This window comes from Hemiscyllium ocellatum, chromosome 32, assembly GCF_020745735.1.
Source record: "Hemiscyllium ocellatum isolate sHemOce1 chromosome 32, sHemOce1.pat.X.cur, whole genome shotgun sequence".
NCBI classification, from domain to species: Eukaryota; Metazoa; Chordata; class Chondrichthyes; order Orectolobiformes; family Hemiscylliidae; genus Hemiscyllium; species Hemiscyllium ocellatum.
Window position 1 is genome coordinate 44501435 of NC_083432.1, and position 13740 is coordinate 44515174.

At 43.7% G+C, this 13740-nt stretch overlaps 1 protein-coding gene across 1 annotated transcript; it reads left to right on the forward strand.

Annotated features, from left to right (window-relative positions):
- The first annotated feature begins 5896 nt into the window (after window positions 1-5896).
- rpl23 (ribosomal protein L23) lies at window positions 5897-13296 on the forward strand. The gene is made up of 5 exons (XM_060848618.1): window positions 5897-5980; window positions 7137-7220; window positions 8059-8187; window positions 9670-9783; window positions 13153-13296. The coding sequence occupies exons 1-5, from the start codon at window positions 5968-5970 to the stop codon at window positions 13233-13235; spliced, it is 423 nt and encodes a 140-aa protein (XP_060704601.1). The 5' UTR covers window positions 5897-5967; the 3' UTR covers window positions 13236-13296.
- Window positions 13297-13740: the final 444 nt, after the last annotated feature.

The window sequence follows — 13740 nt, forward strand, 5'->3', positions numbered from 1 at the left end:
CCGCTTACTTGTGGAACGCTTTGGAGAACACCTCTGGGCCGCCCGGACCAACCAACCCAACCACCCTGTGGCTCAACACTTTAACTCTCCCTCCCACTCCACCGAGGACATGCAGGTCCTTGGACTCCTCCACCGGCAGAACATAACAACACGACGGCTGGAGGAGGAGCGCCTCATCTTCCGCCTGGGAACCCTCCAACCACAAGGTATGAATTCAGATTTCTCCAGTTTCCTCATTTCCCCTCCCCCCACCTTGTCTCAGTCGGTTCCCTCAACTCAGCACCGCCCTCCTAACCTGCAATCTCCTTCCTGACCTCTCCGCCCCCACCCCACTCCGGCCTATCACCCTCACCTTGACCTCCTTCCACCTATCCCACCTCCATCGCCCCTCCCCCAAGTCCCTCCTCCCTACCTTTTATCTCAGCCTGCTTGGCTCTCTCTCTTATTCCTGATGAAGGGCTTATGCTCGAAACGTCGAATTCCCTATTCCTGAGATGCTGCCTGGCCTGCTGTGCTTTGACCAGCAACACATTTTCAGCTGTGTTCTTCCAGCCTCCTGTCTGTCTATATTGGATTCCAGCATCTGTAGCTTTTTCAATCATGGCTTTCGGGGGCAAAAAAAAAATTGCTTAATTATTTTAAAGTGAAAAAGTTTGCAAGCCTAGAGGGAAAAAAAAAGCAGGGAAATAAATTTAGGTGAATTGAAACAAACAAAACTTATTGGAGAAACTTAGCAGATCTGGAGACAGAAACAGAGTTAATGTTTCAAACCCAGCAACTTTTCTTGAGAATTGTTCTTGCCAAATAACCAACATTGGTGACAATGGGGCTAAATACCTTCCCTACATGCTGTCAATCTTCTGAGTCAGTTAAAAGTCACACAATGTCAGTTTATAGTCCAACAGGTTTATTTGGAAGCACTAGATTTTGAGGCACTGCTTCTTCATCAGGTGGTTGTGGAGCAGAATCATAAGACACAGACTTTATAGCAACAGGATTGCAGTGACATGAAATGTAATATTAAACAAATTTAGCTTAAGTCATTCATCTTTTAGAATGATCATGTTGGTTTATTTCTTTCATATGTAATTCCCAGAACTTTTTTAAAGTTACGTTCTCAAGATAGCTTTTAACAATTGGTCAAGAGTGTGTGGTGATGGAAAAGCACAGTAGGTCATGCAGCGTCCGAGGAGCAGGAGAATCGATGTTTCGGGCTGTTCTGATGAGGGGCTCCTGTCTGGAATGTCGATTCTCCTGCTCCTCGGATGCTGCGTGACCTACTGTGCTTTTCCAGCACCACACTCTCGACTTTGATCTCCAGCATCTGCAGTCCTCACTTTCCCCTTTTCATAATAGGTGTCATCTCAACTCAGATAAGGAGCCTTCCACATCCATCAAAGTTTTACCTGCACATCCACTAATATCATTTATTGTATCCATTGCTCCCGATGCGGTCTCCTCTACATTGGGGAGACTGGACGCCTCCTAGCAGAGCGCATTAGGGAACATCTCCGGGACACCCGCACCAATCAACCACACCGCCCTGTGGCCCAACATTTCAACTCCCCCTCCCACTCTGCCGAGGACATGGAGGTCCTGGGCCTCCTTCACCGCCGCTTCCTCACCACCAGACACCAGGAGGAAGAACGCCTCATCTTCCGCCTCGGAACACTTCAACCCCAGGGCATCAATGTGGACTTCAACAGTTTCCTCATTTCCCCTTCCCCCACCTCACCCTAGTTCCAAACTTCCAGCTCAGCACTGTCCCCATGACTTGTCCTACCTGCCTAACTTCTTTTCCACCTATCCACTCCACCCTCCCCCTGCCCCGACCTATCACCTTCGTCCCCTCTCCCCACGCACCCATTGTACTCTATTCTACTTTCTCCCCAACCCCACCCTCCTCTGGCTTATCTCTCCACGCTTCAGGCTCTCTTCCTTTATTCCTGATACATCCAAAACATCCAATACAGCACGCATAAATTTTCAGTCGGCTGACTTACGCAAGTCTATGAGATCATCCAGCCATAAATTTCCTTTCAGGGGTTACTGAAGGGCTTTTGCCCGAAACATCGATTTTACTGCTCCTCAGATGCTGCCTGAACTGCTGTGCTCTTCCAGCACCACTAATCCAGAATCTGGTTTCCGGCATCTGCAGTCATTGTTTTTACCCGGTGTGAAGTTAAAGCCTATCTGCGTACCAATGTTAGATCAGGCTGATTCTATTCCCAAAGTGGGATTTACAAAATCTTCCATGGATTTATCCAGTTTTTGACCAGAATAAAATGTAATTCTGCAAATACAAATTGACTATACAATCTGTGTGTGTGTGTGCAGGGGAGACCTCACAAAGTTATACTACGTTACACTCACATACGCACACTCTCTCACACTCACCCCCACACACACACCCACACAAACACACTCATTTGGTCTCCCCTGCATCTATTGAGATGACACCTATTGTTAAAATTGATTTGGAGAAAATCACAAACACCAGGGTATAGTTCAACAGGTTTAAATGGAAGCACCCTAGCTTTCAGAACGCCACTCCATCAGGTGGTTGTGGAGGACACAATTGTAAAGCACAGAATTTACAGCAAAAGTTTACAGTGTGATGTCCTTTGCACAGGAGTTTTTTCTACAAGGATTTCAGTGAGTCTCTCTCTCACTGCACCCCCCAGGTCATCTCTGCACAGAAGTTTTTTTTCCCCAGTTTCCTCATTTCCCCTCCCCCCACCTTGTCTCAGTCGATTCCCTCGAACTCAGCACTGCCCTCCTAACCTGACCTCTCCACCCCACCCCACTCCGGCCTATCATCCTCACCTTGACCTCCTTCCACCTATCACATCTCCATCGCCCCTCCCCCAAGTCCCTCCTCCCTACCTTTTATCTTAGCCTGCTGGGCACACTTTCCTCATTCCTGATGAAGGGCTTATGCCCGAAACGTCGAATTTCCTGTTCCTTGGATGCTGCCTGACCTGCTGCGCTTTTCCAGCATCTGCAGACCTCACTTTTTCCTTGAAAAATACCTTGTCTGTTGAGTCTTTCAACTGTTCGAATACCATGATAGTTTTACTTCTTTCATGTGTAAATGACAAAACTTTTTTTAAAAAGTTACATTCTCAGGTTATCTGTAACAATTGGTATTAGCTAGACAATATGTTGAAAATTCTGGATTAGTGGTGCTGGAAGAGCACAGCAGTTCAGGCAGCATCCAACGAGCAGCGAAATCGACGTTTCGGACAAAAGCCCCAATATGTTGAAGGTGTTAGCCCCCTGTGTTCTCTGTCTGTGCCATGATGTTTAGATTGATTCTAATCTAAAAAGTGAGATAACAGAGTTTTACATGAATTCATGCAGTTTTTGAGCAAAGTACAATGTAACTCTGCAAGTATAAATTCACCCCACAAACGTATATGTATATGCGTGCATGTGGGTCTTTGTGTCTCTGTGTGTGTGTGTGTGTCTGTCTGTCTGTCTGAGTTGGGGGATTGTGAGTGTGAGAGAGAGTGTATATGTGTGTGTGTGTATGTGAGTGTAGAGTGTCTTACATCTGTGAGGGGGTGCATGTGGGAGTGTGTGTCTGGGTTGGGGGGTTGTGAGTTTCTGTGAGAGTATATATGTGTGTGCGTGAGTGTAAAGTGGTCTCAGTGTCTGAGAGGATGCATGTGTGAGTGTGTGTGTCTGTAAGGGTATGTGTGTGTCTGTGTGCATGTCTGTGTATATGTGTGTCCATGTGTATGTGTGTGTATAGGAGTGCCTCTGTGTGTGTGTCTGTGTGTGTGTATAGTGTTATGGTGGTCACCTGTAGTGTGACATGAATCCAAGGTCCCGGTTGAGGCCCTCCCTATGGGTACGGAACTTAGCTATCAGCCTCTGCTTGGCCACTTTTCGCTGCTGCCTGTCCCAAAGTCCCCTTGGAGGATGGTCACCCGATGGTCCGAGGTCGAATGTCCTGGACCGCTGAAGTGTTCCCCAACTCGGAGGGAACACTTCTGTCTGTTGATTGTTGTGCGGTGCCCATTCATCCCTTGCCGTAGCCTTTGCTTGGTTTCCCCAATGTACCATGCCTCAGGGCATCCTTGCCTGCAATGTATAGGATAGACAACATTGGCTGAGACACATGAGTACCTGCCACTAACATGGTAGGAGGTGTCCCCACGTGTCATGGTAGTATCCATTTCCACACTCTGACACGTCTTGCAGTGCCTACCTTGACAGGGTTGTATGGAGTTGTCCTGAAAGCCGGGTAGCTTGCTACGAACAATTATCTGTTTGAGGTTTGGCGGTTGTTTAAAGACAAGCAGGGGAGGTGTGGGGAAGGTCTTGGCGAGTTGCTTATCCTCATTGATAATGTATCGCAGGTCACGAAGAACGTGACGTAGTTTTTCAGCTCCTGGGAAGTACTGAACAATGAAGGGTCGCAGCACGTGTCTGTCTCCTGAGGAGGTCATTACGGTTCCTTGCTGTGGCACGTCGGAACTGGTGATCGATGAGTTGAGCACCATACCCTGTTCTTATGAGGGCATCCCTGAGTACTTCCAGGTGCCCTTCACGTTCCTCCTCATCTGAGCAGATCCAGTGTACATGTAGGGCTTGTCCATAGGGGATGGTTGTTTTAATATGTTTTGGGTGGAAGCTGGAGAAGTGTAGCATTTGAGGTTGTCTGTGGGTTCACAGTAGAGTGAGGTGCTGAGGTGTCCATCCTTGATAGAGATGCATGCGTCCAAGAATGAGACAGATAGTTGAGAGTAGTCCATGGTGAATCTGATGGTGGGATGAAACCTGTTGACATCACTGTGTAGTTTTATCAGTGACTCCTTGCCATGTGTCCAGAGGAAGAAAATGTCATCAATGATCAATGTGTTTAATTCACAGGTGTGTTCTTTGGTCGGATCAGCTGATAGTTGCCTATAGTGCTCCTGGTTGTTCAGTTGTCGGTACAGTTCCTTGCAGTAATCTGTTCTATTCTGAATGACAATGGCTCCTCCTTTATCTGCTGGTTTGATGACAATGTTGTGATTGGTTTTGAGAGCCTGGATTGCATTGCGTTGTGAACAGATGATGTTTTGCTCTACCTTGTGGGTACAGCTGATGAATCTGGCATTTACATATTTCCTGACGGTTTGAGCATACATGTCAAACGCAGAGCAACAGCCCTCCGGTGGGGTCCAAGTTGACACCTTCTTTGGTCACACCTCTACAGATCCGTGTGATGACTGTTCCAACTCATCAGTGGGCTCATTGGGATCATTGATGGCACCTTGAAAGTATTTCTGGAGTGTCATTCATCTGATGAACTCCTCCGTTCTGCTGCAAGAACTAACGGGTCCATTTTGGTGGTAGGACAGACAATCACGGTATTTTTCAATGTATAATTTCAGTTACATCACAGAGTAAGCTTTTGCTATAAATTCTGTGCCTTACAATTGTGTCCTTCACTACCACCTGATGAAGGTGCGGCACTCCGAAAGCTAGCGCACTTCCAATTAAACCTGTTGGACTATAACCTATTGTTAAAAGCTATCTTGAGAATGTACCTTTAAAAAAGTTTTGGGATTTACATATGAAAGAACCAAAACTAACATGATCATTCTGAAAGATGAAAGACTTGAGCTAAATTTGTTTAATATTACATTACATGTCACTGCAATTCTGTTGCTATAAAGTTTGTGTCTTATGATTCTGCTCCACAACCACCTGATAATGGGGCAGCACTACGAAAGCTAGTGATTCCAAATAAACCTGTTGGACTATAAGCTGTTGTTATATGATTTTTAACTGTGTCCACCACAGTCCAATATCTACATGAGCGCTTCCGCATCACACATGTTTTGTCACATGATGTGATATCACGTGGTGTCCGTACCGCGTAATATACGTCATCGCGTCATAACATGTTGCGTGTGTTGGCGATATATCCCATGATTCCAAGGGGCTGGGTCCCTCTTTCCCTGAATCACAATGTCTAAGAGAGGTAAGCGGTGAGAGGGACTCTGAACAGAATCCGCTGCCATCCGTGTCGTAGATCACCGGCACCCATGATTTTTATATTCGGATCATTAGCACTATTGGCTTAGCTATTGTTTGGTGTGACTGTTAGTAAAAAGAAGCGGACTTTTATCACATAATAAACCTTGTATTGTTCTGGTATCCGTGGCGGCCGCCATGTTGGATCTATCCCGGTTCGTGTAGGCAGATAGAATTGCAAAGTTCTGTCCCTACCCTGAAACTGGTTTAATAATGGTTGTAATGCCTTGAAAAGGGTTTAAATGGGTTATCTGTGTGAATCCAAGAGCGGCTGCAGTCTGGGTGTAGGTTGTACCTCCATGTTGTTGGTTCCAGCAGCGAGGCCCTGTCAGTGAGCTGCTCTGTGGCGCTCTCACTGAAGGAGAGCTCTCCTAATGCTCTAACATCAGGCTGGTGTGTGAGGACGTTTAAGCAAAACACTAGCGGTTAAAATGATTAGTTTTTATGCTCTATGTGCCACCTTTTTTATTATTATAAAGGTCTGCTTTGACTGCAATACAAATTATTGCCCCAGAAACTGAGATTTCTGGAAGTAATTACCAACTCTGACAACATCCATAGAATTTCAATAAGGTGAAAAGACCCTTCAGCTTAACAGTCAATACTGTCCCTCTGAAGAATAATGCACCCTGACTAATTTCCCTCCCCTATTGTCTATTTAGCCCTGACTGATGCACCTAACCTACACATCCCTGAACACTATGGGCAATTTGCGACCAATTCACCTTACCTGCACATCTTTGGATTGTGGGAGGAAACCCGGGCAGATACTGGGAGAATTTACAAACTCCACATAGACTGATCTGAATCTACCCAGCACCTTCCCATTCGTATTTCAAACTTAGAAGGTCTGCAGTTCTTCTGTGATTATACAAGGTTGGTTAAACCCCTGAGGTTAAACTAACCCTTCATATTACCTCTACTGACCATGTTGGAAAATTTAAGGTTACTTTGTTAATGGAACATGTATCTGGTACTGAACTGCTGTGTAAAGATCATAGAATGGCCTGTAGGAAGTAAACACCAGTTGCAAGTCTAAATGTATTCTGTGGCTTTTTGATTGCTTGCATGTCACTGAAATGACTTATTTTTGTCGGTTGTAGGACGTGGTGGTTCGTCCGGAGCGAAATTTCGCATCTCCCTTGGTCTTCCTGTGGGAGCTGTGATCAACTGCGCTGACAATACAGGTAAGAATCTTTTTGTCTGTTTGGCCCCTGTATGGCAAGGCATTTGTCATTTGACCCCCTGCTTATGAAAAGAGATATTACCTTTGGGCAAATGCAGGAAAAATTCACTAGTCTGATTTCTGGGATATGGGGTGTTTGCTATTGGGAAATATTAGGGAGACAAGGCATATTCATACAAGTTTTGATGGAAGGTGATGAGCGATGAGGTTAAAATCAGATCAGCCATGTTTTTGAATGGTGGAGCAGGCTCAAAGGCTTATATGACCTATTGGTCATATAAGTAAATCATTGCTGAAATGTATAATATCCTTTTTAAAAGGCTTGCGTGTGTCTTAAATGGTTATTTCCCCTGGTTTGAGGAATTGATCTCAAGGTGTTTGTCTCAAAATGGTGGGGATTAGTTATTTAGGATATAGATGAGAAGAAATGCTTTCACTGAAAAAGTTGTAGGTCTTGAATATCCTGGTGAGCTGTGGGTAATGTTGTTTAATGTGCTGAAGACTTGTGGTGGACTTAGTGATGGTAGATTGAATGGTAGAGCTGACTCATGACCTGCCTCAAGAAGTGAAGGTCTGTTCTAGTGAAATTCAGTAGTTTCTCTAGAATTGTGTCCAGCTGTGTTAATACAATGGTCACTAAGTTTTAGCATATCAGGATTTTAGATCTTGTTTTAATATCTTTGTATGAGATTGAGTGTATTTCATTCTGGAGTGTTCTCGAGACAAGTTTTGAATAGTTTTATACCTAATGTGGGTGTGTTTTGAAATATGGCAGCAGCCTTTTTTATATTAACTGTAGGGTGATGCTTTACCTGTTTTGCTGATTTGTGTGCTTTTAGGGGCCAAGAACCTATACATCATCTCTGTCAAAGGCATCAAGGGACGTTTAAACAGACTACCAGCTGCTGGTGTTGGTGACATGGTCATGGCAACTGTAAAGAAAGGCAAACCAGAGCTCCGGAAAAAGGGTGAGTGAGCACCTTGAAATTGGTGATTTGGGATGGTAAAGGCAAGATCTTGCAGACTGTAAGTGTGACACAATCCATTGTCAGCAGTGGGGAATTCAGGTACAGCCCTGTGGATGTAGCATTATTCTATTTATCAAATCACATTTTAATCTTCAGGGCTTTATCTTCTGAGTAATCCTGACTCTGAATTTTATTGGAATGTTCATTTAGATACATCCTTTTTCATGTGTGTGTCTTTGACTCATGAGTCAAAGTTGGATAAAGAGTAATTGGGAGATGAGTTTTTCCTATTGATTCTTAAATGTGGACAAGAGATTTATTGACACCAAAGAGCAAAGTGTTCGATTGCAAGAGTAAGTAACAATGACAGATACTTGTGATTATTCTTAAATGCCAGTGGAAATAATGTGGATGACATAGGAGTTTATAACTAGTTGAGGTTATGTTGAGAACCTTAGCATTTAAGTGGGTCAGAGCTGAATCTGGTTTCTTTTATCACCTGTATTTAGAATGACAACTGGTACCTGACTAACAGAACTAATAACGTACCTGTGATCTGACATTTGGATTGCTTTTCTCTAACAATGCATTGGCGTCACTTGAAGAATCAGTGCGTGCACTTCAGATATGTTTTACTTTTTCGTTCTGAATAATTTCTGACGCTCACCATTATATGCTATCCTATATTGGAATTATTGAATAATATTTACATGATGGCCCAATTTACTTAGATCTGTCGGTGAGTCCGTATATTTTGTATTGTGCCTTCTGAATGTAATCTTTTCGGCATCCACAACAGACAATTGTGTTTTAGTCTTTGTATTCATCTGTGTTCGTTGACTGGTGCAGAAAATTGTTCTATTGCCACTCACTCAATTTCTAAACTACCTGGTCCAAAAGAAAAGTTTAGAAACTTGTTCAGTGCATTTTAAGATAACTTACTCTTACGCCAAACAACAGTGTGTCCTCTTTCATCTGAAGTTTTTGATGACTTGTGCTTGTCTGTGTGTAATATTTATAAACTATCTAGACTTCAAACTTGAGATAGTGCTTGGGCTAATATTTCTACTTTAGATAACATACATGTTACCTATAATTTGCTCCCTTTAGAGGCATAGCAGTCTGCTCCTTGGATTTTCATCATTTGTTACTGACTGGTTCACCCTCCTAAAAGCACTTGCTTTGTCTGTACTCTGTGGCTCAGTGAGTTGTCAGGGATGGGAATAGTAACTCATTACTTTTGGGTGAGATTGCAGCTGCAGTGTTGTAGAATCTCAATCCGTGGTGGAACAATATGAGATCTGATTCTTGAACGGGAGAAGACCCTGGATTTAAGTGGGTTGCTGTCCTTTGCAATGTTTGCTTTGTACTTGCTGTTTAACCACAAAGATGAATTTTACTGCTGCATAACTCGACAGTGGATGAAATTGCAACCAAGAGATTCCAAATATTGATTATCTTTTCTGTTTACTTATGGTACAGTGCATCCAGCAGTAGTGATACGGCAGCGGAAAGCATACCGGAGAAAAGACGGGGTGTTTCTCTATTTTGAAGACAATGCAGGGGTGATTGTAAATAACAAAGGAGAAATGAAAGGTATAGGCTGACTGAGTTGAAAAATAATCTTTTTTAATATTTCACTTTTGTATTCATGTTTCATTCTGTTCTTTACCATTATTTAGAATTCTCATCTGTTGTATATTGAACAATACCCAGTTCCCTTCCTAAAAGCACTTGCTTTGCCACTTCTCCATGGCATATCAAGTTGTCGCGGAAGGGCAGAGCAATGCATTGCTTTTGGGTGAGGTGGCAGCTGCCATGTGCTGTGCAATCTCAAGTAGTGGTGTAACACTCCCAGGGCAAATCCTGAAAACTTTGGAGTCAGTTACTTTATCAGCTGAAGACTCTTTCTGAGTTTGAGGCAAAAGTGTATCTGTTGTGACTGGATGTTTGGAATGCTTGTCTATCATCTTGTGCCCTGGCTAACTGGAAGTCGTGATTATACTTCATTTTCCAGATTTATACAGCTGTTGGACATTAGTTTCGATATGAATTAAGAAGCCTGACGGTTAAAAACGCCACTCTCCCTTGAATTGTTTACCAGTTGATAGTTGAATTTTAATGTAAATCTTTTAGCAAAATCTGAAACCATCCAGTGCTGAGCTGAGTTGGTGATATGTCTTGTTAGTGGTTCAGAATAATACCAGTATTGCAGTTTAGTTCCTGTTGCAACTGGAGATCAGAATATGTAGTTATAGAATTTGGCCCATTGAGTCCACTCCAAGATTACAGCAGATCTGAAATCTCTCACGCTACTTTCTTGCCTTTTTCCTATGACCCTTCATGTCCTTTATTGTTTATTTCAGTGAAGTTGCTTCTCATTTTTCTGAATTCCTTGAATGAGTTCGCAGAACACACCAGATGGCCGCCTCCTTTAGAGACCGCAATTTCCCTTCCCACATGGTTAAAGATGCTCTCCTACGCCTCACCTCCACCCTCAGACCCCACCCCTCCAACCATAACAAGGTCAGAATGCCCCTGGTGATCACCTTCCACCCTACCAACCTTCGCATAAACCAAATCATCCACCGACATTTCTGCCACCTCCAAAAAGATCGTTCACTCCGTGACTACCTGGTCAGGTCCACGCCGCCCCCCCCCCCCCCCCACAACCCACCCTCCCATCCTGGCACCTTCCCCTGCCATCGCAGGAACTGCAAAACCTGCACCCACACCTCCAACCTCACCTCCATCCAAGGGTCTAAAGGAGCTTTCCGCATCCATCAAAGTTTTACCTGCACATCCACTAATATCATTTATTGTACCCGATGCAGTCTCCTCTACATTGGGGAGACTGGGCGCCTCCTAGCAGAGTGCTTTAGGGAACATCTCCAGGACACCCACACCGCCCTGTGGCCCAACATTTCAACTCCCCCCTCCCACTCTGCGGAGGACATGGAGGTCCTGGGCCTCCCTCACCACCAGACGCCTGGAGGAAGAACGCCTCATCTTCTGCCTCAAAAGTAGAGGAAGTTTTCTCCTTTCCCCCACCTCACCCTAGTTCCAAACTTCCAGCTCAGCACTGTCCCCATGACTTGTCCTACCTGCCTATCTTCTTTTCCACCTATCCACTCCACTCTCCTCCTTTCCCCCGCCCCCAACCTATCACCTTCATCCCCTCCCCCACTCACCTTTTGTACTCTATGCTACTTTCTCCCCATCCCCACCCACCTCTAGCTTATCTCTCCACACTTCAGGCTCTCTGCCTTTATTCCTGATGAAGGGCTTTTGCCTGAAACGTCGATTTTACTGCTGCTCAGGTGCTGCCTGAACTACTGTGCTCTTCCAGCACCACTAATCCAGCATCTGGTTTCCAGCATCTGCAGTCATTGTTTTTACCTATGAGCCTAATCTAGTCAACGTCTCCTCATAAGACAGTCCCTACACACCTGGTATCAGTGCATTTTTCCTTAGTACAGTTTTAGTAAAGAATCCCTGCTTTTGTACTCCAATCCCTTTTTGATAGTTGCACAAAGACTCCCAAATCCCTCTGTTCTGTAGCTTTCTGCAGTGATTCTGCATTCAAATAGTGTTCACTCCTCTATTCCTGCCAAAGTGTATAACTTCACATTTTCTCTATATTATGTTTCATCTGCAAGTTTTTACCCACTTACCTTTGCAGACTGTCATTCTGACGATCCAGTTATGTGCAGATTAGGTGATTTGGTCATGCTAAATTGCCCATAGTGTTCAGGGATGTGTAGGTTAGGTGTGTTAGTTAGGGGTAAATATAGGGTAGGGGGTATGAGTCTGGGTGGGTTACTCTTCAGATGGTCCATGTGGATCTGTTGGACTAAAGGGCCTGTTTCCACACTGTGTAAGGATTCTAATCTCACCACTTGTCTTTCTACCAATTTTTGTCATCTGCAAACTTGGCTACGATTCATTCACTTTACTCATCCAACTCTTAGAGATGTACAGTACGGAAACAGACCCTTCGGGCCATCTCATCCAGATATCCTAACCCAATCTAGTCCCGTCTGCCAGCACCCAGCCCATATCCCTCCAAACCCTTCCTATTCATATACCCATCTAGATGTGTTTTAAATGTTGGAATTTTACTAGCCTCCACCATTTCCTCTGGCAGCCCATTTCCCCACCCTCTGCCTGAAAACGTTGTCCCTCAGGTCTCGTCTAGTTCTGGCACGCACGCACACCATTCCTGTCACGATGTTATACTTCTCTATACAGGCACCCCATAGTCTCTGCTGCTCCAAGGAAAACAGCCCCAGCTTATTGAGAACCTCTCCCAATAGCTCAAATCCTCCAACCCTAGCAACATCCTCATGAGTCTTCTTCTGAATCCTTCCAAGTTTCATATTGTAAATAATATTCTGTCCTGAGGTACATTTGGGCCTACATCCCCATGCTTGATATAGATGATCCCCCTTGAACTATAGAAGAGATGGCTATTATACCTGTTCTCTGATATAATGTATATGGAGCTGCAGGTTCGGGAGGGGGGGGTAAAAGTTAAAAGGAACCTAGGGGACAATGTTTTCACGCAGAGGGTGGTGCTTGAATGGAATGAGCTCCCAGAGGAAGTGGTAGAGGCTGGTACAATTACAACATTGTAAAGGCATCTGAATAGGTATATGAATAGGAAGGGATATGTTTAAAGGGATTAAAGGGATATGGGACAAGTGCTGGCTAATGAGACTGGATTAGGTTAGACTATCTGTTTGGCATGGATGAGTAGGACCAAAAGTTGTTTGTGCTAGACATCTGACTCTAATTATTGTATCCATCTTTATTGGTGGAGCAGAAATTATTGCTTCCATAAACTTGAATCAACAGTTGGTCAAAAGTTTCAATGTTACATTTTATAGAGATTTAAGTCATATTTAAACAACTTGTCTCCTGTTCTATTTCTGACTTGCTAATAACACCTGGTTTTGTTTCTAGGTTCTGCAATCACAGGTCCTGTTGCCAAGGAATGTGCAGATCTGTGGCCCAGGATTGCTTCCAATGCTGGAAGCATTGCATAAGAATTGTGAACAGTTTCTAAAATGATACCTGTATGATTCAATAAATGTTTTTACCCCCAGAGACACGAGAACTCATTGATTTTATTTTTGTCCCATGTCCCCTAATTTATCTGTAGCAAGTTCTGTAATCAATGATGCAGTTTGCGATCCATGTTTATGTAAATAAAATACCTGTATTTGATAATCATTACTCAAGTCTTGCATTTAATATCACTTGTAGATTGATCTCTTCTGTAGATTATCTAATTGGATAATTTCACTGTCTTTTATCTCCCAGATAGGTAATACTAGCAACACAAGCTATTAAATTACAATCTATGGTATCAATTGATTTGAAATATAATTTCTTGAATGTTTTGAGGCAAACAGTTAAAATATATATTTATGATGCTAGATTGACAATCTCACTGCTCCCATTTTCATCACATCAGGTGGGTTAATACAAAATTTATCAAATAAACCACAGGTACTGGAAATGTGGGACAGACACAATCCTGGTAAAACT